Source organism: Corvus cornix, chromosome 8, assembly GCF_000738735.6.
Source record: "Corvus cornix cornix isolate S_Up_H32 chromosome 8, ASM73873v5, whole genome shotgun sequence".
NCBI lineage: Eukaryota > Metazoa > Chordata > Aves > Passeriformes > Corvidae > Corvus > Corvus cornix.
In genome coordinates this window covers 2,512,034-2,536,433 of record NC_046338.1, presented here as the reverse complement: position 1 = coordinate 2,536,433, position 24,400 = coordinate 2,512,034, and the positions used below count along the sequence as shown (strand labels likewise).

Genomic DNA, 24,400 nt, shown 5'->3' with positions numbered 1-24,400 from the left:
TGGGGCTTGGAGCAACCTGGGATAGTGGAAGGTGTCCCTGCCCATGGCAGGAATGAGATGAGCTTTAAGGTCTCTTCCAACCCAAACCACTCCACGATTTTGTTATCAAGGAAACAGCAAATTTCTGCTGCTCTGGCTGTAAAAAGTGCTGTGGCTGGAAGGGATGGGGCTCTGCTCCCCAGAGGCATGGGGTGAGTACCTCCCTCCGAGACACCCCTTAATCCAGGCCACCTGAGGAATGGGAAAGGATTTCCAGCATCTAGATGGCACATCAGGTACCACTGACCAGGGGCTTCTGGTGCTGTGAGCTGCCAGCCCTGTCCTTGCCCTGCCCTCCACCTGCTGTCAGCATCCACAGCTGGAATTCAAGATCCAAGGGCAGAGTTCATATTGAGGGGGAAGGGAAGTGAGTGGAGCAATGGGGTTCCTGAGTCAGGAGGTTCAGCAGGAGCACGGGACCCGTGAGGGGACTGTTTGTGGTCGTGGTCTGGGGGAAGGACAAGAGTGGGGGAGGACCCTGCTCCTCTGCATTTCTTTGTGCAGACAGGCCAGCACAGAGCCAGGAGCCATCCCAGCAGCTGCAGCTGAGCCAGCTGAACTTGAGACCTCCTGCCCAGGTGATGAGTGTTCTACTGCCAGGGGACAGAGCTGCAGGTGAATTACAAACGTCTGAAGCTGGGAGTGGTAAACCATGACTTTGCCAGCTCCTTTATGATTGTTTTGTAGGTACTAAGTGCTTTTAACAGTGGGGATTTTGTTTTGTTTCAGTGCATTAGGTAGTTTCAGAGGGGTTCTGCATCCCTTTAACTGAAAAACAAGCACGTTAGTTATCACAGATTTATAAACTCCGGTGTGCTTTTTCTGCAGTTTCAGAATGGTAAGCCTAAGCAGGTTTTTTAACCTGTAAATGTTATGCTTGTACAGTATCCTGAACTCTTGTTTCTCTAGAGAAGTACAGACTTCCCACTCCTTAAGGTGAGGTGGGAAATCATCATTTTCGTGGTGTGATGGTCCTCGGAAGATTACAAGATAAGATAAGTTCCCATAATGTCTTGGGGTGACTTTATGATGTGTATCCCAAATCGCTGCCCTATGCCCAGAAATTAATTCTTGTGCCTTTCTTGTGCACACATACTTGTAATGTGCTGTTACTTAGTGATGAACCATGTACCTAAATTGGGAGGGATTTGGAAGGAAAAGCCAGAGGGTGGGAAGGCACAAGGCATTTTCTCGTGTGTGCACTTGCACATGGAGCTAAGTTACGGCTCTTAACACTGTGCTGTGAGAGCAGAGAGGGGTTGCACCTCCCAAATGGCTTTTAGAGGCCTTGTGCTACTGAGCCTCCATCCCTCCAGGTGCTCTGGGAGGAAAGAGCACTCCCTGTATGCCAAAAGGTGTATATCCTGTATCACTACAGTGTGTGATGGTCCTGGAATCCATCTGGCAGAGCTGTGACTGTTCCGTGGTGCAGAGGAAGGAGAAAGGATGAGATTCCCTTGGTGCTGGGCCTCTTGCTCCCTGTGCCAGGCTCACCTGCAACCTGGACCTTCAGATTTTGTCATTTTCCTGCACTGAACTGTAAATCTTAATGCAAGGTTCTGGACCAGAAACTATTTTTTTCCAGGTGTTTGGCAAAAAAAATCCAGTTTAAACCCATAAGGTTTGGCTGTAATTTCCTCCATCCATTTTGTAACTTGCTATTCTTTTAAGGATAAAACAGGTTATTTAGGGATTAATACAGTATCACTTTGTTGTGCATCATTAATGGATTTAAATAGACAATGCTATAATTTTACAGCAAGAGTTCATTTCAGGATTGATTTGTTAGAAGTACGGATGATGTGATTTTTAAAGTATTGTTTGTATAGAAGATGGGATTTTTTAAATACTGTTTTTCAAGGGCAGAAAGTCACTGAGGGACCAGCCTGCCAGCATGGTGCCTACTGAGGTATCTCTGAAGGGCTGGGAGAAGAGTGGAAGGGGAAAAAATGGGATGAGACAGGGATGTGATGGATGAGGGGGTAAGGAGAGCTCTATGCAAGGATGAGCACGAGCAGCTTGTGAGCGACGGCCAGGAAAGAGGTGGGAAGGGATTTTGTGAGGAATGGGGAGCTCAGCGAAGCCTTTTGGGGCCAGAAGAATGTGGCTGTTCCTTGTGTGTGCAGGAGGGATGTTGTGGGATGGGGATGGGCAGGCCTTGCACAGGGACACGGGGATGGGGATGGCTCCTGGCATTGGAGCATCCTCGGGATCACCCTCCGGCATCCCTGGATGGGGCTGTGCAGCAGCCAGCTGGGACAGCTGCCCCAGCCCCTCCTGCCTGTCCCTGGGCTGCCTGGTGTTGGCAGTCCTGCCCCTCTGCCTTCTCAGCTGATTCCACGATTCCGGAGCACCAAGGTGAGGCAGGGCAGAGGCAGCGGCTGGGAGCCTCCAGCCAGGGCTCCAGTGCAGAGTTGTGAGGGCTTTAATGAGTGGTGCTGTGAGGGCTGCAGCTAATGAACCTGGCTTCCTACAGAACAGTGTCTCCCCTTCGCCTGGCTTGGGTGTCAAGGAAGGTGTGAGCTCTGCTTTAAGCTTTTCCTGTGGCTGGAGCCTTCCTGAGGCCTTCCCTCGAGAGAATTCGCTGACTTTAATAAAGTGTGAGCTCACACCCAAGCCTTTCCCCCAGTCAGGGTATTTATCAGGTTTCTCTCCTGCCTATTTTCATGAACTTTTTATAGCACCTTGGAGACCCCTGGTCCACCATGAGATTTGCTGCCAGTCCAGAGATTTGGGGCCAGGAGCTTGGATTGCACGGGGGATGGTTGCATGTGCTGAGTTCCTGTAGGAAAACAGAATAAAATTAGCTACCCTATTAGAACTAAGCTTAATTTCTATTAAGAGACTAAAATATAATTAATAAACACTGGAGCATGACCCCTGGACTGCAGTTGGGAAGACCTGGCATCTCTTTGGTTGGTTGCCATCTGTTGGATGTCTTGCTTGGCCATCTGTCGTAAGAGACACAAAGCATCTTGAGACTTGTGGAGCTCCACGCCACAGTTCCCAGAGGTCAGATAGCCATGTAAATTTTAAAATAAAATAAAATAGAAAGCAGGATCCATGGAATTCCAGCTTACCCAAAAGACAGTGTTTATTACTGGAGAGTACATCGTGGATGCATCTGAATCATCTGATTTGAAGGCTAAATTCCATGAGAGGGGAAAAAAGAATCAATTGAATATCAAGCCAAAAGAATTACAGTAAAAATTACCATACCCCACTCTTATTTTTCCCCTCAGGCGTTTATTTTTTAACTTTCTCTTAGTTGATTTCCTCCTCCAGTCAGAGTGGAAAAAGTGAGTCTATTTAATATAGTAAAGTTTATCCATTTAGCTCTTCCTCCTGGATTAATCCTTGGAGATGGATTTCTTTTGCCAGAAGGAAAAAGAGAGAGTGCTTGACGTATTGCAAGTCTCTGCTCACATATATCATCAATTTCCTGATTATAATTGTGTTCATTTCAGAAATGCCCAAAGCTTAATGCATTAATATCTTTATTTCATTAAATACATTAGAAGAGAAGCTATCTGTTGTCTAATAACATATTTTGGTACTAAAAAAAAAAAAAAATCATCTCTTCAGACACTCTGTTCACTTCTTTGTGATACAGTTTTTTTCCTGCAGAAAAATGAATGCCTTGCTTAGCACCTCTTATTTGAAGGAAAGGTGCCTGACCCTGGCACTTTTATTTTACTCTTTTGTGGAAGAGAAAACAGATCTGCCAGGCTGCATCCTTTGGAGAGCTAAAAAATAATCGGAATAGAATTTCTAATACAAAATATTGTTTTATTTAATCAAATCTGTCAAGTGTTATGATGTCATAAGTGCAGCACAAACCTGATTAACTTCTCCAACAGGCTCTCAAGACAGCTGGTTAAATAAGATGTATGGTTTATTTGGGGAGAGTGTGCAACTGCTTTATGATTTCACAGGATTATTCAGTGGGGGATTTGTGTGGAGAGGAATTGTTATCCGTTCCTCTGTCCAGGTTCCCCTGCCTCACCTGATGGAAGAGGAATTTGGCAGCTGTAAATGCAGGAGCTGCTTCTTGACTGACACTTTCAGTGCTAGGGAAAGATCTGTGTTCTCATTAGCACTGGGTGCCCACTTATTTTCAATTTATATCACATAGGACAATTGAACATTCTTCTTAAAACTCTTGCTGTCTCATTTTAAGAAGAGACCTTTTAGTGAATTCTTTATTTTGTTGGTGCCTTTCTCTTTTGGAATAACAGCCATAGCTCAGCAGTGTGTTTTCAGCCTGGAAGTTTGTATTTTAGTGTATTTACATGAGAGGTGTTCACTTTGTCATCCTCTCTAATGTTCTGCTGAAAACCTCCTCCTCCAGGGAGGAGGAATGGATTTGCAGGAGTCTGGTATGAGAGCTGACTTTGACAGAGGAGGGAGGAAGGACCTTCTCCTTCATCTCCACTTCTCCTGGGACTTCTCCTGGGCTAAAACATGATCTCAAATCAGAGTGCTGGGCTGTGATTAACACATTAGACACCGTAAATTAGGACATCATAGCTGAAGATAATGGAAATACAAAGTAAAAGAATGATTATTGTGTGTTTATGAACAGAAGGGGTTTCAGAGTGGAATTGCAGGTGTGTATTTGTTTCGTTCCAAGGCACAGAAATCTGCAGCAGTGCCAGGTGTCGCAGTCATTTTTCACTCATTTTTCATTTTACCTCAGCAATCAAAGGCAGGCGGTGACATTGGGAAGCTCAGGTTTGTACCTAAACAAAGCCTGATGACTCAAGTACAGTTTGATAGCTCAAAGCTCAGAAGTCATCAGGTAGTCTGTAAATGTTTGAAGAGCTGTAATCAGTTTGATGGAAGACAAAGCAGGTATGAACCTAACAAAATACTGATAGCTGCCTAAATTTAAAGAAAATGAGGAGATAAACCATCTAAACAGCACTGTGGGGTTGGGCAGGACTTTTCCATAAGTGAACTCGCTGTACCTCATGTCCTCTAAAAGCTAGATATGCAGCTTTTTAAATATTTAGCTGCTTTTTAATTTAAATTGGCTTTGCAGTTCGTTTAAATCAAACATTTTCTGCTCTTAACATGCATTGGAAGTTTTAAAAGGCAATCTGCATAAAGATCTGAGCATACTCTAAGCCATTAGCTTAATTTTCCTGAATAGCTTTTTTCATTTAAAGTATGTGGGCACCCAGAGGATTGAGAGGAATCTGGACCCAGCACTGACCGTAGTAAAAATCCAGCTTTTTGCCTTTTTCCTCAGCAGCCTGAAACAAAGACCTTTTCTCTCCACAACTCCTTCAGTGGGAATGAAAACAGCTTATCAAACCTGAGCAACTTGTTAGGGGCTGAGAGAGGATATTTTTCTTTGCTAGCCCGCGAATAAAAGCTGGGAGTGTGAAGCTGAGAGTTGTCACCTGGAGAATTGTGGAAGTGTTTGTGGCCATGGTGTGGTGGCAGAGCCTCCTCTGAGGTCACTGCACAATGAGCTGTGTGTGAAACCCAGAGACAGACAAGAGGGAACCCTTGGCAAAGTGGAAATTAGACCATTTAAAACCAGGTTTGATCACCACAAAGCTGCCATTATCTGCCAGGAGAATAACAATGCTTCTGTTAAATATCCCAGTTTTAAAGGAAAACATGGCAGTACAGACATTTTTTCTTGTATTAATCATAATTGGCATGTTTGTGTGCAGCATTTTTATTACAAAGCTGTTGTTTGTATTTCAATTACATTCTCATTTCTGTCCAAATGCAAACAGTGTATGTTGTTAGGAAAAATATAAAGTATAGAAGGAAAGTTGTTCACAATATCTGACATGATTAATCTCAAGCATTTTGACAGATGTATCATAGATTTTATATTTCCTTAAATGTTTATATACCTTTATATATATACTTACAATACTTAGATCCCCATAGTTGGCCTAAAAAAGGAACGTGCAACGTTAATACAATATTTTGGTGCAGATAAATCTATTTTTGTAGTAACTAGCTTGACAGTTACAATCAATCTTTAGCAAAACAACTAAAACCTAAAAATAGTAAAGAACATTAAAATTTATCATTAAGATTGCCATTGAATTAATTCACAGCTGAAGTAGCTGATCATGATCAATCTTCTGTGGGGCTTCTTGCTGTTAAGGCTCTTGTTGTAATTCCCAGCCCCGCTCTTTCGGCATTTCCCTGGGCTTTACAGTCCCAGTGACTCATCCAGCTTTAATCTGTTTAATCACCATCACAGCCTATTTAAAAACTGCTGTGCCAGCATACTTAAGACTTCCATGGTGGGGGTTTTTAATCCTAAAGTTTAATTTAGTCATTGTCAAGTCACTGTGACGTGGCTCTGTTGTGTCACAGGGCTGTGCTGCCGTGGCAAGGAGTGGGTTGGGACTCTCCATCACCTCTTATCCCAGTGCCCAGTGTCATTTCCTCCCTTCACCTGCTCTTCCACAACCAGCTCCCTGGTCTTTTTTTATTTTCATGGCTTGTGAGTGCAACTGTTCTGATTTTATGTGAAGTTTTACATTGTTTGAGTGTTTTTCCTACATTTCACAAGGGGTGGCAGTTCCCCTGGAGATCTTCCTTGAAAAATGTTTTGTAGGTCTTTGGACTCATCAATACAGGCTGTGTTTGCTGCTCAAAAAGTCTTTATTATTAAATCCAAAAAGCCTTTCTATTTTCTCTAGTCCCACTCTAGATGGAGGAGGTTCAGGCTCTTACTGCAGGTTCTTAAATTTATTGAATTAAATGAATCACTAAGTGAGAAATGTCTCATCACCTCGACTTCTGAGAGGTGTTGTCTGTGCTGCCTCTTGCAGTTACTTATCATTGGGCCCCTAAAAGTCTTCATTAGGTAACAAACTCTCAGTTTCTGACAAGGTTCTCTTTAATTAGACTCCGTGCAGAAAGATTCCAAGATAATGGCTGTGCCAGTCGCTGTGGGAACATCATTATTAAAGATGAAGCACTGTCAGGATCAGCTGACACTATTACTGTCAGGGGAGGAAGAATATAAATGTTCACAATATTCATTTGTTTGCATTGAGACCAAGTGGGGAAGCAATGGATTAGAATTCCCAAGATTCAAACACATCAAATGAACGAGCAGCTTTCAAATCCAAACGTAGGGAACGGATCACAGATCCTACCAGAGCCAAGTGAGCAGGAGCAAGCCAGAAAACCTGCTCCTACCAGGAGCTGGACTTGGATGACCCTTGTGGGTCCCTCCCACCTCCTGAAGTCCTGTGATTCTGTGAGAGTAGGTTGGGAAAGAAATTTCTGTCCCAGCTGGGAGGTGTTTTTCAAACTGAGTTGTAAAAGGGGTCGTTAAAGCATCGTCTGTCGCGGCATCTGGGAATCTGGTGCTGGTGCATCCTTACGGATCCCTGATGCTGTGCCAGGGGACAGCTGGAATTTCCTTGGGACTTTGCAGTGTTCCCTAATGTTCCTGCCCTGTTCACACACCCAGGCTTCCCGGAGAGCTGTGTGAGGCAGGAGCACGGCTGTTTTCCTCGGGGAGGTGCAGCAGAGATAACTGAGCCTTATCTCCAGGATGCTCCCAGGCTGCAAGAGTGCAGGGTGTTGGCCTTGGGTGACTTCAGCTGCATAGTGCCACAAAATGCATATTTTTGGAGGGATATTTACAGCAGAGTGTTTTTATGGGATTTTTCTCTTAAAAACGGGGTCTATGGCAGCTGTCATTGGAGCCTACCTCACATTTTAAGGATATAACTACTCCAAAATGCCTTCAGTCTGGCATTCTGTGGCCTAGGCATAACCACGATGTGATATATTTTTACACATTACCATTTGTATCCTCATAGAGGATTTTATCAAAAGGCAAAAAAAGTCTTTGTTGCTATTTGATTGTGTTTAATCAAGCAGTGGCAGTGTGATGCTCCAGCAACGTGTTTCCTATCTGGAGGAAACACCCCGTTTGCCAGTGCTTTCCTCCAAAGCCTGCAGGACTGCGGGAGGATCGGCTGGAGCAGGGGCACTCGCAGCTCAGCTCCAGTGAGTCACTGATTGCCACATCACAGCACCCAGAGGAGGTCACTTCTGAGGAAACCCAAGTGCTTTCACGGGGGTTAATGCATCATTTGAAAGGCAAATGAGTGGAAGGATTGTGTGCAGGGGAAGGCAGATTCCCTTATAATCGCCAGTTGTTAACATCAGGATGATGTACTTAACCACACTTTCACTAAATCTCCTTTTACAAGATCCCGGATAAACATGGGCATGAACAGACTCATCGTGGCCTTCTCATCTAATTAAAAAAAACATACAACATCTCTTCCTCAGAGGATTTAAATGTTGTGTAATGGAAGTGCAGCCTTAGAATGAAGCCTTGGGCCTGAATAAGGAAAAAAATCGTTGGCAAAAGCTCCATTTGTGCAAAATGTTGGTGTGAGATGGTGCAAGCATTGGTTATGGACCACAAAACCTGGTTTTCAGCCACTTTTCTCTCTGCTGTTGTCTTTGGGGGTGTGATGGTTCCTTGATTATAGGAAGAGGTAATTAATGGTAACAGTTTCTAAATGCCACCTGCTCAAACTGAAATGGTACTTGAAGCGGATTGTGGAGACTCTCATTATCCCCTTCTTCCTGGATGAGTTAACAAGCACCAGCAGAAATTTCCACCTTCCGCTGTAAAAAGTGATGCGAGGGACAAGTGGGATTTAAGGAGAGCCTTGGGAGAGAAGGAAAGTTTTCTCTTGTGAGCTGAGAATGAGAGGAGGAAAATGGAATTGGAGCCTGAGCTGGAGGGAGCAATGAGAAGAAACTTGGAGATCCCAGATGAAAGCCAAAATCCTTCACACAAAACAAGAGGAAAAGAAGGAATCTTCAGGTTAGGGTAAGAATACTGTGTCAGGAGAGTTTAATGCCAGCTTTTCACTTGAGGTCAGGTGAGTTGTGTTTGTGAGGGTGTGTAGCCCACACCTGAGCTGTTTGTGGCACCTGGTGCATGCTCTCTCTCTCATGGAATTAAAAGTAATGTTAGAGTGTTTTGGCTGACGGTATTTTGGGGAAGAAGGGGCCATGGAGCTCTTTCTCTTAAATGGGAGAATCAGCCGAAGTCTGCCAAAGGGAAAATAGGAATGCTGAGTTTTGTTTTTCTCTGCAAATCGTCACTTCAGGTTTGGTAAATGGTTTCCAAACGGTGCACATGAAGCAAAGTGTTGCCAGAGGGATGTCAAAGGGAGATTGTAGGGGATGCTGAGTCTCTGGATCAGGTGGGGAACTCTCTCTGCCCCCGGGTTTGGAGGTAACAGCACTTAGAAGATGTGTCCTCTGTCATCACCTGTGGGAGGGGGACTGCTCAGAACAGGGTCTCTGGCTCTTCCATTTAGATTTTTCAATATAACTGCCCTATTTTTCTCATGCTTGCTGATCACTGAGAGAAGAGTTGCACTGATTTAATGGAATTTAAGGAAGCATTACAGAAATTCTCTCTGTTTTTCAGTTTGAAGCTCACGAAAACAGAGGAGTGCATCGCTTTTGAGATAAGGTTTAAAGAACTGTCTGCCTCCTTGGAGCTGAATAGAGGGCTAGTGGGAAGATTAAAACAATAAGCTTATTATATTATTAGTAGTGGGAGAATTCTAAGCCCCATTTGTTCAATTATGGTCCCTTCAATATGCTTATTTAGGTTCTTGTAAGTTGTAATCAGTAAACTAGATGTGCTGCCCTCACAGCTCTAGGGTTAGCTTTCAAGGGACTTCCTACATTAATTTTTTTTAATGTTTGTAGTGAAATCAAGAAGGGAATTGGTTGCTTGATATGCAAGGGTGGCTCTGTGCAGTGGATGCTGCCTGCATTCTGATGTCTGTCATTACCCAGTGACAGCAGTGGCCGTGGTGCTGCAGCACTGCTGCCTGAGCTGTGCTGGGAAGGGCCAGGACTGTAACCAGGTTTTGTGCTGTGGGATAAAAATGGGAGATAAACACATTAGAACGAGCACAGGCTGATAAATGAGATCTCCAAAAGCCAGCATATGCTGCTAATAGAGATCTTGAGGCGACACGAGAGGGATGTAAAATCCTCAGCATCACCTTCTGTATACAAATATCAGCTGTTGTCTCTCTTTGTGGTTTTTTTCCCCTTTTCTTTTCTTTATATTTTGCCTTGACATTTTTAATATTGAGCATTTGGTACTAAACCAAATCACCTCGCTGAGTCATCCAGAGCTTTGTCTTTCCTCTTTTTACCTGTTCTAGATGGACTCTCATTTGCATCACTCAGAGGCACCATTTTCCAAAGCAACACCTCTTCCCTTTCAGCTCATTTAACTGGAGATTTCAGCAGGCTTGGGAAAAAGGCTCCTCAGCCCTTTGCAAGTCCTTTATATATCTGTCATTTAAAGAGCCTCTTGCCTTCCTGAGAACTGGTGTCTGGTTTTGCTGTTGCAGATAAATTGTGTATTTGTTGCAATACTAGATCATGCAAGCTCCAATATCCTGACCATATTGTCCCCATTTATTTCTTTTATCTCTCTGTTTAATATAATAGGAATAGTGGCTGAGGCAGAGAAACACATGCAGCAGCATAATAGTATATTGTTTGAGAGCAGTTGTCTTCTATTTCCAGGGTTTCTCTTTGAAATGTAATTGTCTGCTAATATAACTGGGAAATATTCTTGCAAGAGTGATCACTAAAGCGTTTACTCATGCTTTTGGTTCGTGTTACATCTGTATGGTATTTTTAAGAGAAGCTGGCCGCAGTATTAGCTGGTGAGATGTGTTTGCAGAAGTTGTGATAGGCATATTGTCACCGAATGTGGAAACAGCCCCGTGTAGTGCCAAAACAGGAGATGCCGCGTCCCATGTGTAATGCAGCAACAACAGAATTACAATTGCCTCGTGTAAAGTATCTGGTAATGAAGGCAGATAATGGAATTCTTTGCAAAAGCAGATGCTAACTGGCTCCCCAACCCTAGGCAGAGAGCTGAAAACTGATACCAGCTGGAGGGGAGAAAAAGCAGCTGAAAAAGGCATTAAAAAGGAGATGCCTTAGATGCACGTTTGTTTAAACAGTAAATACTTGTTTAAAACAATCTTGTGAGATTCTTATTGAGAGGCAAACTGAGACTACCATGACAGAGCTGTAGGAAGTCTGCTGGATGCCCAGAGGATATTTGTATGCAGATTGGATGAGTAAGGCAACACCGCTGGGAATTTGTTGTCATTTATTGCCTGGCCAGGACAGCCCTTCCAAGGGCTGAACTGCAGGAGGTGGGACTGGGGAGAGCCAGAACCTTCTGTTGGCCAGGGAGAAGGCAGCCTGTGCTAAGGGAGGGTTGATTTTAAAAGCAGGGGTGTCTCTGCTTGTCCCTTCTCCAGGATAGCAGTGCCTCCTGCCAGGATGGAAATGGAGCTGGCATGGAGCATCCTCGTGCCTCCCTCCTTGCTCTCCCTCTGTTTTACCTCTTAGTCACCTCAGCCATTTCAAACCACGGAGCAGTTGCTTGGAAATGAATGTGATCATTTAGGAACAAGGGCTTAGTCCACACGGAGGCTTCCTTCTGTTGTAAGGATTTTTTCCAGCAAATGGCACAACAGGGAAGGCGCTTAAAAAAAACCCCAAAGAAAACAACCCAACCCCTTAACAAATAAAGTGACCAACCCTGGAGTTGGTCTGTGCTTTTTGCCCAGATAAATTTTTTCTTTACCCAAAGATTTGTTCCCACAGTGGGGGATTTTGGCACAGCTGGAGCACGGAGCTGGGATTCAACTCAGCAGGTTTCCAGCCCTGACCCAACGCAGGCAGACCAGGAACTTTAGTGGGGCAATTGCCCAAACGACTGATTTTGGAGGATTAAAGCTCACTTTCAGTTTCAGCCCAGCTCAGAAAGGAATATACATGTACTTCTGAACTGCCAACATTTCTCCCATGTGAGCAAACTCATTTTGGGGAGGAAACACGGTGGAATTACAGACTTACTGTCCGTCTCGGAGGAGGCACTTTGTCTGCAGGCAGAGGCTGGATCAATGTGTTTGCAGTGTCACAGGGCTGCTCATGCTGGGGAATTTCAAGTGGTTTTTACTGACAAGCCAGAAATGAGTTTTGAGGCAGTCTCTGAAGATATGCAGCTTCATCTGCACTGCATTTAAGCATGTGTGTTCCTTGCTCCTTCAGCTCCTGTCTGTGCACCCGGCTGTGAGTTGTTAAAATTACGCTTCAGACATGTTCCTTGCTCCTGGCTAACAGAAGTGAGATGTATTACCCGTGTACAGTGGAGGGAACTGTGGCAGAGAGTGATCGACAGCAGCCCTCCGGCGCCAATTCTTAGTTTTAGCCACAAAAATGCAATCAGCAAGAAAAATCCTTTTCTGCTGGTGCCCCGTTCTGGGGTGTGCTGCTGCTCCTTGCTGTGCTGTAATGAGTTATTTGTCTAATTGTGGTGGGCAGCAAATGTCTTAGAGCTCTTCAGGTCTTGTCTTGGCTTCATGGGCAAAGAAGTTAAACCTCGGTGCTGTGAATAAACCAGGTGTGGCTCTGTGTGCCTGTATCTCCTTTGCTTTCAGAAACACCATTTTTGAGACCCTTCCTGTCTTGCTGGTTTGTTATTAAGAAGAGAAAAACAGTTTCCAAATCCACGTAGCAAACCACACCTCTAATTACATGTTGACTCCATTAGTTAAGAAATACATTAAAGAACCATGCAGCTACATGGATTTCCATTTAATGAAGTTACATGAATTTTTTGGGCCATATAATTGATAGTAACAAGCGAGTTTTCTAAATTTTTTTTTTTTTTTTTTGGTGATATTCTCTGCAGACCTCTGTAGGACTTCAGCAGCTTTCCAGGGATAACATCCCACCCTTACTGTACATCCCCTGGGATTTTTGGCTCAGGCACTGGGGATTTTGAGCATGGCAGGAAAATGGCAGCCTGTAAATACAGTGAGGGGAGAGCTGGTTGGTGCCTGTGTTGCTCTCAGTGTGGGTAATTCTCTTGGGTGCACCTGGGGCTGGAGATGGAAAGCTGCTCTCCATGTCCCAGTGGGCTCTGCCAAGGCACAAGGGGCTGCTGCAGCTGGAGCAATTACTCAGGAAGGACCCTTGGCGAGAAGAGCCACTGGGAATGTCCCACATTCAGCTAAATCACCCTGGCAGCACAGGAGCTGTGGAAGGAACATCTCTGCCCCATCTTCTTTCTTCTCAGCAGTTTTTATTCACTTTTAGTTGCCTCCCTCTCACCTTCCCCAGCTCTTTTCCCTCTTTCTCGTTGTCATGGGAACATTCACTACAGCAGTTAAATCATACCGCTAAAATTTGCTTCCCCAGGAGAGTGGTAGTAGCTAATATTGATCTAGCTCCTGCTGCTGACTCAGGGATATGGTTGTACATATAATATCCCTTATTTCTCCTTTTAATGCATAATGCAGCAGTTTCTTTCACCTTGCTAAAGGTGACACCCAGCCACAGGGATATACTTTGACTTGCTCTTTCAAATGTGTGGCCCAGCTGAAGGGTGCAGGTGGTGGTTTAAACTGCCTTTAAAATCCGTAAAGGGAAAGCAGACGGGAAAGAACTGCCCTCCCCAGCAATGGTGATAGATGTTTACATGCCAGTGGTGAAAGGACATTCAGATTAACCTGTCAGCATCCACAGCCACGCCGTGTGCTCCGAATAACTTTGTAAATATATCGAGCTCTGTCACAGGAATGCTTGAAATGCAGATGAAAGACAAATAACTACCTTCATGTCAGGTGAGGCTGCATTTAGAAATGCAATCACTCATCTCCATTGTCACTGACATCTGCTCTGCGTAATCAGCCCGTCGAGTTAAGCAGAGCGTGCTGAGAAGATTCCTGAGTCACCAGGAAGAAGCAGAAGGTTTTACCTTGAGATGTAAGCTTGCAGTAATGTTTGAGCCATTAAGTGCTTCGGTTTCCCCGCAGTGGTTAATTAACCAGCTCGAACTTTATGAGAGTTTCCTGAATTTGATAGGTTTTGTAAGGTAAAGGTGCCTCTGGAATTTCCTTGTTTACCCTCCTTTCAGAAAAGTTTTGGTTTGGAACCAGGCTGTTGTACAAATAATTAAAATAGTGTGGGTTTAATGTGAATAGTATTTGCAGCTGATGCTGCATTTTGCTGTGTGACTGATACACACAGAGCAAATGGTATTTTAGAGCCTGTGCTGAAAAGACCTCTGTTAAAAACACTATTTGCTGAGAAGCCGTAAATTTCTGGCATATTTGTGTGTGTTGCTGAACATCTGCGTGTAACTCACTTTATGTTCTAACTCCCTTTATGTTTGACCTTCCCAGAAAAAATCAGGCAGAGATATGCAGATCTCCCGGGAGAGTTGCACATTATTGAGCTCGAGAAAGACAAGAATGGGCTGGGACTCAGCCTGGCTGGCAACAAGGACCGCTCCCGGATGAGCATCTTCGTGGTTGGGATCAATCCCGACGGCCCCGCGGGACGGGACGGACGGATGCACATCGGGGATGAACTCCTGGAGGTAATTGTTCCCTTTAGCTCCCGTGTGCAGGGAGAGAGAGGCATCTGTGGAGTCATTATTGAACCTTAAATAAAGCCTGCAAGTGGAATTAGGTGGCTGAGCGAGGAGCTGTGCTGATTTATGCCAACTGAGAACTTGGCCTTTGGCAGGTAAATGTGTTTGCAGTGAAACAAAAATCATTGGCCTGTGAAAAGCAATGTCTTGTCAGCGAAGTCTGTGCTCTCAGCATGTTCACAAGCTCTGCGTAGGGAGGGACTGTTGAAAGGCAGGAAGGGGACAGTAAATCAATCCTTGGAGTGCAAGTGTGGTTTTACAGGGAAATTCACACCTTGCGTTAAAAAAAGCCAAAACCCCCTCAACGTTACCATATGTGTTTTTACAGATGACAGGGATATTCCCTATCCTGGAAATAAATTTCATGCTATAATCTGTTTTGATCTGTTGCAACTTAAAATGCTTATTTTCTTTAGTTGTGTCTGGCACGAGTTCACGCACAAGGCAAGAGAGCTCATTAGCAAGTGGAGTATTTTGTCTTCACTTTTTCTTCAGTCTCCTTGCTTCACCTTCAGCCTGAAAACGCAGCTTTTTCTTCATCTGGTTTTCTGGGCTGTTGCAAAATGACATTTTTGCTGTGGTACCTGCAGCGATTCCCTACGTCGTGATTGCTTCAGTGGTTTAAAAAAATCATCCATCCCTGGGGATCTTCCCCTTGGAGAGAGACTCTCACTGAAGAGCAGGGATTTGCTGACCTGCTGCTCTCCGTGGGTGGTGATGCTTTGATCTTTCAGCAACTCCCTGTGCAGTCAGAAAACCACCTATTTTTTCACATTTCTTGACTCGAGAAAGAGCAGTTTGCCTGCCTGAGGATACCCTGGGAATAGTCAGAACTGCTCAAGCATTTGTCATTGTCTAACAATTCTGTAATTAGGAGGTTTCAATACACATAGTTCAAGAAGGACTTTTTTTTTGCTATAAAAACACCATCATCTGAAGCTGGTTTCATTTTAAGGGTGAGAAAAGGTATGAAGGAGCATTTCCCAAGGTGGTGGTGTTGCCCTCATTCCTCTCCCTGTTAAGTTGGAGATAAAAATATTTTTTTTCCTTCGGTAGAAGGAAAGTGAGGTTCTCCATCCCAAAACTTCCAAGCTTCAAGTAAAACATCAAGGAGGCTTTAGTAAATACCTTGTTTATCTTTGCAATCCACTTCAAGATGTGCCACCAGTGGGCAGGAGGACAGTTCCTTATAGCAAAGGATAAATTCAAACATCCTGCATTACAGAGGAAGGGGGTGGTGCATTAGCCATGTGCAGTGAGGAGATGACAGATCGTGCCTGGTTCTCACCTAACTGCACGTTTTGAGTACATTTGCATCTGCATCTTTAGTTACACCTCGATTTTCAGTATTGGAACATCTCAGCAAGAGAAGGGATTCACATCTTGGGAAGCCTCTGGCATTTCTGCGCTGTCCTGGGATGCCCCAGTGATTCCTGCTGGACAGTCCTGCTCCATTGAAACAGAGGATGCCACTGCAGGGTGTGCAGATTATTCCCTGGGGCTTTTGATGGAGTTAAGGTTAATGGCCTGGCCATTTACACAGATAGATATTACCTGTTCATTTGTCTTTTGAACTGGAGTTTGATTGGAGTCAGTTGAAGGATGTGGGATGCTGCCAGATTGCCTCAGCTCCTTATTCATAAAATCTTTTTTTACTGAACCAATGAAATACCAGCTCACTTTTGGCTTGTGCAAACAACAGTAGTCTTTTGGGGCATGATCCTGACTTGTTTTCACAACCTGACATTGAGGGAAATGCAGGTCACATAAAATACCTGCATGTGATCATTATTTTTTAATATCTCTTCAGTGATGTATTTTGGATGGCTATGTGGCTGGAGAAAACAGCTTTTTGAGGGAAGAAGGTCCTTTCATCCTACTTTTATACATGTGGGGAAATGACTTGGGTCAGAATTTGGTCCCTGTGCAGAAGAATATTTTTTTTTACAGGACACGAGTTCTGCTTTTCCATTCTTTTTCCGAGCAAAGGAACCATCTGTGGTGCTCCTGCCTCGCTCTCTTGCTGGTTTAGTGCAGGTGTCTGCACTGCTTCATGTCTTGTTAGCCTGAGCTCAGTCCTGTGGCTGATTGTGCCCAGCATGGCCCTCAGCAGGTTCACCTGGAGCTGTACCTGTGCCTCGAGTCCTGCTGCTCCTCAGCCCTGCATGGGCCTGTCCTGTCAGGAGCTCTTATTCACACTGAATAATCCACCCTGCTATTATCATTATTATCATTATTGTTATTATCATCTCCCCATGAGAGAGTCAGCTGAGTTCTATTAATAAACCAGGCTGTTCAGAGCCCTGTTACGCTGAATTACTGATGTTGGGATGTTCTGCCTTCTCCCCCTTCTCTTGCTGAAGATGGGGCAGGAGGTGGAAAGAAACTGCTCCTTTGGGTGTGGAGTTTTCCCTGCCCATGGCAGGGGTTGGAATGAGATGAGCTTTAAGGTCCTCTCCCACCCAACCCTTTCTGTGTTTTATTCTGTCACCTCTTGAAAGGGTAAAAGCCAGTCTTTAGAGTCAAAAATTGCTGTAAAAGTTTGCCTGTTGTCCATTCTGGACTGTTGCCCAAGAGACAATTATTACATTTTATTTCTTTATGCCATTTTTGTCATAGCTCAAAGCGAGGGAGCTTTTGTGCTAAATGCATTTTTATTGCTATTTTATTTTAAGAGGCTTAGATAAATAGAAGTTGTGCTGTAATAATATAATAGATACAGCAGTATTCTGCCCAAGAAAATGAGCCACCCAGCCAAACTCACAATGCCATTTTTGTTCTAAAATGTGGCAGATTGGCATTTAATTCTCAGTTTATTTGTTGTGGAATCATAGAGCAGAATCACAGAATGGTTTGGGTTGGGAGGGATGTTAAAGATCACCTCATTCCACCCCCTGCCATGGGCAGGGACACCTTCCACTATCCCAGCTTGCTCCAAGCCCCATCCAGCCTGGTTTTGGACACTCCCAGGGATGGAGAGGCCACAGCTTCTCTGGACAAACTGCTCCAGTGTCGTTTTGGTCTTTTGAAAAGAGGATAGAAATCCTTTCCTCGTGTGCTTTGTGTGCAGGTTACCAGCTCAGGTTGGGTTTGGGTGGTGATTTTCAAGCTGCCAGCAGGTAAAGCTGCGAGGGGGAGGTTGCTGAGCAGCAGGGCACAGACAATCTGTGGCTTTCCAATGTCCTTTCTCCACACTCCCCAGGTGGGGAACCACAGGGATCAGCTGCCAGCTCAGAGCAGGATATTTTCTGTCCTTACGGATTTTATGGTCTGTTGATCACTTTAGATGATGCACATGTTTGAACATGTGCCCAGCAAGAAATTTGGTGAGGAAAGGGAAATTCACATTCTAATTAGTTTTTCTTTCCAATGTTTTCCTTGTGCTTTGTTATTTGGGAGCTCGGTGTACTTTATGGGGTTTCAGTATATAAAATTTGACTGATAAAAAAGGTTTTGAAACTTTCCCCATTGTTTCAGAGAGTCTGGTTGTGTCTTGAAATGCTACAATTCCTGTGGTAAGAAGGAACCCAGTGCAATGTACAAAGAAATAATTATTACAGAAAGCTAAGCCAGTATTTTTACTAGCTTTGGGGTATCATTTAACTTGATTTTCATAAAAATCAGATGATACTAATTTTATGGATTTCCATTACTGCCACGTAGTAAAAACAGTGCGGGTTGGGTTTTTTTTTTAATATCCATATCTAATGTTTCTCTTCTGCAAATTAAAGTTTGAGAAGCAAACAATCCTGGAGATTTTCCCTCTGAACTCAAGAGCTCGGATTTCAGTGAGTTTGTACTTTCTGCTACTTCAGTGCATGAAACTGTAAACCAAAACTTTTGTAGGTGAAGGCAACAGTACATTTGGGATCTGTGATTAAATCTGCCGTAAAGCAATGTGTGATTACATTAAAGACTGAACTTGTGTGCTGACCTGACCTCATACCTGCAGCAAGTTTTTATCTTTCTCTCTGCTCTGCTGGCTTTCCAAGGGGTTATGGAAAGAGGCATTTAAAGAAGAGTTGAGGTTGATTTAGATCAGTTTATTTCTTTTGCTTAGTTGAGGCTTTCTTTTTCTTTCCTAATCTCTAATGCAAAAAGTAAAGCACAGATTTATAGGTTTTGACTCCCAGAGTACTATTTGGTTGATCTGACGTGCTACTTTATTTAATTTGAAAGATTTTAAATGGTGTTTCTTCTGAAACCCTAAATGTTCTCTGTTTTGTTTTATTTAAGTAGGCTTTGGTGCCTTGCTCATCACTGTGGTATCTGCAGCTAACAGGACATTAATTTATTTTGTAAAAGAAAGTCTACTTTAAAAAAAACCAAGAAAACTTGATACTAGGGGTAATAACTCTGTAGGACAGTCCAAAACCTTATGGAGATATATTACTTTGATTATGCTTTCATTTTGGAGTAATTAAATAATTATAACTTACAGACCCAGCTCACAGCTAATTAAAGTTTGGACTATTTGATACATGTCGTGAATAGGATTAATTTAGCCAGAGTAAAGACTATAAATTTTAATCTAAGAAGTCTGCTGTTTAGGAAAATTGATGGTAATTTAACTAAATCCAAACAATTTGTAAAGCATACAGTATTCCTAGTGAACAATTTCTTCTTGATCTTAGAGAAATTAAGTCAACAAACTCACTGAAAATTTCAAGTTGAGCTTGAAGCCAGAATGCAGCTGAGCATTCATTCATTCATTCATTCATTCATTTTTGCCACTGGATTTTTAAACTGATCTTTGATTAATGAAGCCTGACCCAGGATGTTGCTCCCCGCCCTGCCTTTGCCACCACAGCAGTTGCAGACAGAACCATATCAACCCCTTTAGGAATGGTGATGTGATGATATTTCCTTCTAGAGCTTTCTTGGGTCCCTCTTGGCAGGTCAATACTTTGCACTTCAATCCCGATCAGTAATCAAGTGTTAGGGCGTTTATTCTTGTCCTTGCATTGTCCTTGTTTAACTGATGAACTTGCATCATGTTTTGACCCACTGAAAATAACATTTTTGAGTATTCCCAATGTGTCTGACTAGCCCATATCACACCAGGCTGGGAGACTTGGCCTGTTCCTTCTTGTTTGAATGAAAAAAAATCCTTCTAAGATCACAAACCCAGAATCCAATACAAACATCTGCAGTAACAAAAATTCCTTCTATAATCACGACTAAATTGTTCCTGGGCTCCGTTGTCGTTATTGTTTTAAGCAGCATTGGTATATCAAATGTGAATGTAAATATTATGTTGTAAATTTAGAGTGGGAAGAAAAAACTGCAGCATTGAAGCATAGGATTGTTTAGGTTGGAAAACTCCTCTCAGACACGGAGTCCAACTGTTCCCTCAGCACTGCCAAGGCCACCACTGACCATGTCCCCAAGTGCCACATCCACAGGGCTTTTAAATTCCTCCGGGGATGGGGACTCCATCCCTGCCCTGGGCAGCTGTGCCAGGGCTGGACAGACCTTTCCATGAAGAAATTTCCCCAATGTCCACCCTGAGCCTCCCCTGGCCCAGGCTGAGGCCGTTCCCTCTCCTCCTGTCCCTGTTCCCTGTGAGCAGAGCCCGACACCCCCGGCTGCCCCCTCCTGTCAGGGACTTGTGCAGAGCCACAAGGTCCCCCCTGAGCCTCCTTTGCTCCAGGCTGAGCCCCTTTCCCAGCTCCCTCAGCCTCTCCTGGGGCTCCAGCCCCTTCCCCAGCTCCCTCAGCCTCTCCTGGGACTCCAGACCCTTCCCAGCTCCATTCCCTTCCCTGGACACGCTCCAGCCCCTCCATGTCCTTCTTTGACTGGGGACCCCAAAACTGACCCCAGCACTGGAGGTGCCTCAGCAGTGCCCAGCACAGTGGTCAGTCACTGCCCTGGTGCTGTGGCCACACCAATGCTGACACAATCCAGGTGCCATGGCCTTGTTGCCCACCTGGGCACACCTGGGCCGTGTCGTGGCCAGGCTGTTTCCCTTGAAAGCTGCAGCGTTTCCTTGCACACAGCAAAAGTGTCCAAAGCAGTGCCTGGTGTCTGCTGCTGTGCTCAGGTGTAGATCCATCACAGCAAAAGTGATGTGGCATCGTGTCCTTAAATTGTCCTTCGTCTCCCTGACTCCCAGTCCTGTTTCCTTCAGCAGAACTGAGGACTCGGTGCAATCTTAACAGCCAGTTTTCCTAAAGAGCCAGAGCCTGCAGGCAAAGTGCAGGAATGTCTGTCTAAACATCTGTGCTGTTGTCACATCCATATGATTCTTCTCAGATCAAGTTGTTTTCCAAAAATCTGGGAATAATCCATAAAACCCATTCAAGGGACCTGTGGAAAAAAAAAAAGATTTCTCTCGTTTGTGGTTTACTAATAACAGTAAATTAGCTCTGCATTGGTTCCTGTTTTATACAGATCAAGATTTGGAGACCACATTTTCTTTGAGTCTTATCTCCTTATCCCACAGTAAACTTGGAAGTCTTGGTGGTATAAATTAAAACAAGGTGCACTCCTCCACTTACATGAAAATCATTTTCTTTTAACAGATAAACAATCAGATATTGTATGGAAGAAGCCACCAGAATGCTTCTGCAATCATTAAAACTGCCCCATCAAAGGTCAAGCTGGTTTTCATACGGTAAGAACAGTTCTCATCAAAACATTTGTTGCACTTTAGCCTATTCCATGACATATTTACATATTTAGCCTGTTTTGCACATGCTGAACTTTCTCAATTCTCTTTGAAGCTGAGTAAGCCTTTTCCCTGACTATTCTTCTTGGAACAGTTGAAGAGTTCTCCATAATAATTTAAAAAAAAATAAATCTAAGGGAAATGAATGCTTATTTTAGGGGTGTCTGCTGAAAACTTGAGCTATTCCTCGTGGGCTTGGGAGCTGCTTCTCCCACAACTTTCTAAAGTGCTTTGGGATGGTTCAGCACAGGGTTGGAGAGGGCAGCTTGTTCATCCAGCCAGGAGGGAGTGGAAATGGTGCAGAGGCTTGGGATTGCTGGGAGAGGAGCAGGGATGGAGCATATGGAGCATGGGCTGGGTGGAAGTCTGAAGGATACCTTTGTGTGGGCATCAAAAGAGGATTTTGAAAGTGAGCAAGGGCTTGTTTGTACAGAGGGGAAGCCTGACTTTGCCAAGGAGCCCTGGGATGGATTGTGTGGGAGGGAATATGCTAAAACATCCTTTCATCTGCATAAAAATTGCATGTGGGCATTTTTCTTTTGCTCCAAGCATGAAAATTTTTCCTCTTTGTACATGAATTAAAGACACCTGCATGCACTCCCTCAGCAGTTCAGGAAGTGTTGCTCCTATGACCCTGGGCAGGAGGTCTGGGAAGAAGCTGTCTCTTTCCCAGGACTCCTACATGCTTTAATAGGCTGGAATTTCATAGATGTGTATTTATGAATAAATGGAGCTGTGACTTTTGTTGGGTGCTTACCCTCATGGCATTTTATAAGGTGGTCTTCCCACCAACATATGCATCATACTTGATATTGTTTTATATTCCTGGCTCATCCACAGCCTCCCTGTGAACAATGTAATAATCTGGGGGTGAATGCATATAAATGTGTACATTTACTGCCACGGCTCTGCCTGGTGCAGCGTGCCCAGAAATGATGGAAGAGCAGCATTAGCACCGTGAGGAATGAGTTGCTATCCTTGGCAGCTGCGAGGATCTGGAGGAGATTAATGCTCTTGCCTGCAGCTCCCGTGTTACTTTCCCCAGCCACTGAAAATTAAACGTCACGTCCCACAGCTCACTCACCATTATTTAATTGCGTGTGGAAAATGTGTCTAGTTGGAAGTTCCAGAGGCAAAACCACAACTTGTGAAAGCTCAAGCCAAGAGTGGGGGCTCCTTGCAGCCTGCCCTGGTGCTCCAAGCAGAACTCCAGGGAATGGGCCCTGTCAGCTCCACTTGCCAGGGACTGGACGTCCTTGGTGCATATTTTGGATTGTGTTTAAGACACAAAGGCCATGCAGGTTCTTAGCTAAAATTCTCCTTTTCAGATTGTGAGTTTCAAGGGAAAAATTCATCTCAAATGTTCAAGAGATACTAGAAATAGATATTGGAAATACCACTGGGTGATTCTTGTTTCCACCTCAGAGTTTAAAAAAACCCCCAATTTCTACTTTCAAATGGTGCTGCTGAGGTTGTAAACGCCTGTCTTCCCAAGAGCACAATGTCTTGTCATGTCTCTTGGCCTTACACTGACAACTGATGGGTCTGTTTGCTCAACCCAGGCAGCCACTGGAACAGCAAAAAGCAGGAATTCTCCCACTGAGAGGATGTCCTTAGTAACAGGAGCACTGCCCCAAACGTGGGGAGAAAACCACTGTCCCTTTTTTTTTGATGTGTGGTCAAGTTCTAGCAAAGACAGATTAGACTGTCTCTCTTAAATGTGGATTTTAAGGAGAAGCAAGAATTACTTTCTCTTCTCGTGTAAACTCTATGCCATGAGCCCAGTCTGCCTTGTCCTTCCCTTTCCTCCACCTCAGACCACAAATCCAGTGGATGCTGCTGAGTGAAAACATGAGCTGTGGCCTCTTTGTGCCCCTGGATGTGTTTTGGCCACGGTACACCACAGCTCACCATAGCAAAATGGCATGGACTGCAAGAGTTGTGAGAGAAATTAATTTGGTCTTCATGTTCATGAAAATACAAATATTCTCATTTCACCAGTGAAAAACCTGAGTAGATTATAATTTTGCAGAAACATATCAATCCACAGCCTAAAAAGGTCCTGACTGAGCTGACCCAGGGCATAAAAGCCAAACTGGTGGAATTCTTGGGCTTTTTCAGGGGCCCTCTCTGCTACCCTTGAGATGGAGGATGCTGAGCGATAAGCGTGCTGCTTTCCACTTGGAAGCAGGAAGCAGCATCAAGGTTTTCCTATTCCTGGTGTTTTGGTTCATGTGCAGGGCAGGGGGATGTTTCCATAAACTCCTTAATCAGTTGTGAAAGAAGCCCAGAAATTCCTGGGCACAGAAAAGCCTTTCTGTGAGAGCTGTAATAACTATCATTAAATAACTTCAGAGAATGGTTTGGGTTGGAAGGGACCTTAAAGATCATCCAGCTTCAACCCCAATTTTATTTTCTTTTCTAGAAAAAGATAAAGGATAAAAGGTGTCCTCAGCCTTTTTGACTTTTTGCTAAAATCCTGACTTACCATTTGTGCTATAAAAATCTGTTCACACTTTTTTACACCCAGGTAGTGTTACAATTGCATTCCCACCCCTTCCTGGAATTTTTGCTGATGAGATGCAGCTCAGTGGCTGTTGTGAGAATCTCAGACATCCCCTCATGTTTGAAGGCTTCTCACTCTGCTTTATGAGCATCTTTTCCTCAATTAAGTTGATGATGATGATTTAAAACAGTTGATTTTGGCCAGGTTCCAAAATATAGGTCTTAACACAGCCCTGTTTCCCAGTGGTCTCATTAATTACTTGAGCTTCTGAGAGCATCTAAAAGATTTGCAGTTACAGTGTCACTTTTCTTTTTTCAGGGGCAATAAGGGATGTAATGTCTTAGTTGCCTCTTGAAATTCTTGGGCTGATTCTCCACCAGGAATTAGCCAGGTAATAATATGAGAAAGGGACTTGATTCCCGTAGGAGTGCCTGTGCCCCAGTTCCCAAAACAGGATGTGTTTCTACCCATTGTGGGTTTTGTTCATGTGTTTTAAGTCCATCCTTGTAACATGCATAATGAGACAGTATAATTAGATTTTACATCTGGAGTAGGAAATCCAGTTTATATCAGAAAGCTCTTTTACAGTGAGAGTTTTATGATTCAGCAAATTCAATGTTTTTTCCATGCTCAGTTAACTGCCTTTAATCTGGTTTGATGCTTCAGT

General features: G+C 44.0%; 1 protein-coding gene across 4 annotated transcripts in view; it reads left to right on the top strand.

Moving 5' to 3' along the window:
• Window positions 1-24,400, top strand: part of PATJ (PATJ crumbs cell polarity complex component) — a 140,000-nt gene that overhangs the window by 70,313 nt on the left and 45,287 nt on the right. For all 4 annotated transcript variants that reach the window (XM_039555943.1, XM_039555942.1, XM_039555941.1 and 1 more), the window contains 2 exons: window positions 14,307-14,503; window positions 21,082-21,173. In XM_039555943.1, coding sequence (XP_039411877.1) covers window positions 14,307-14,503; window positions 21,082-21,173 — 289 coding nt within the window. The remainder of the gene's footprint in view (window positions 1-14,306; window positions 14,504-21,081; window positions 21,174-24,400) is intronic.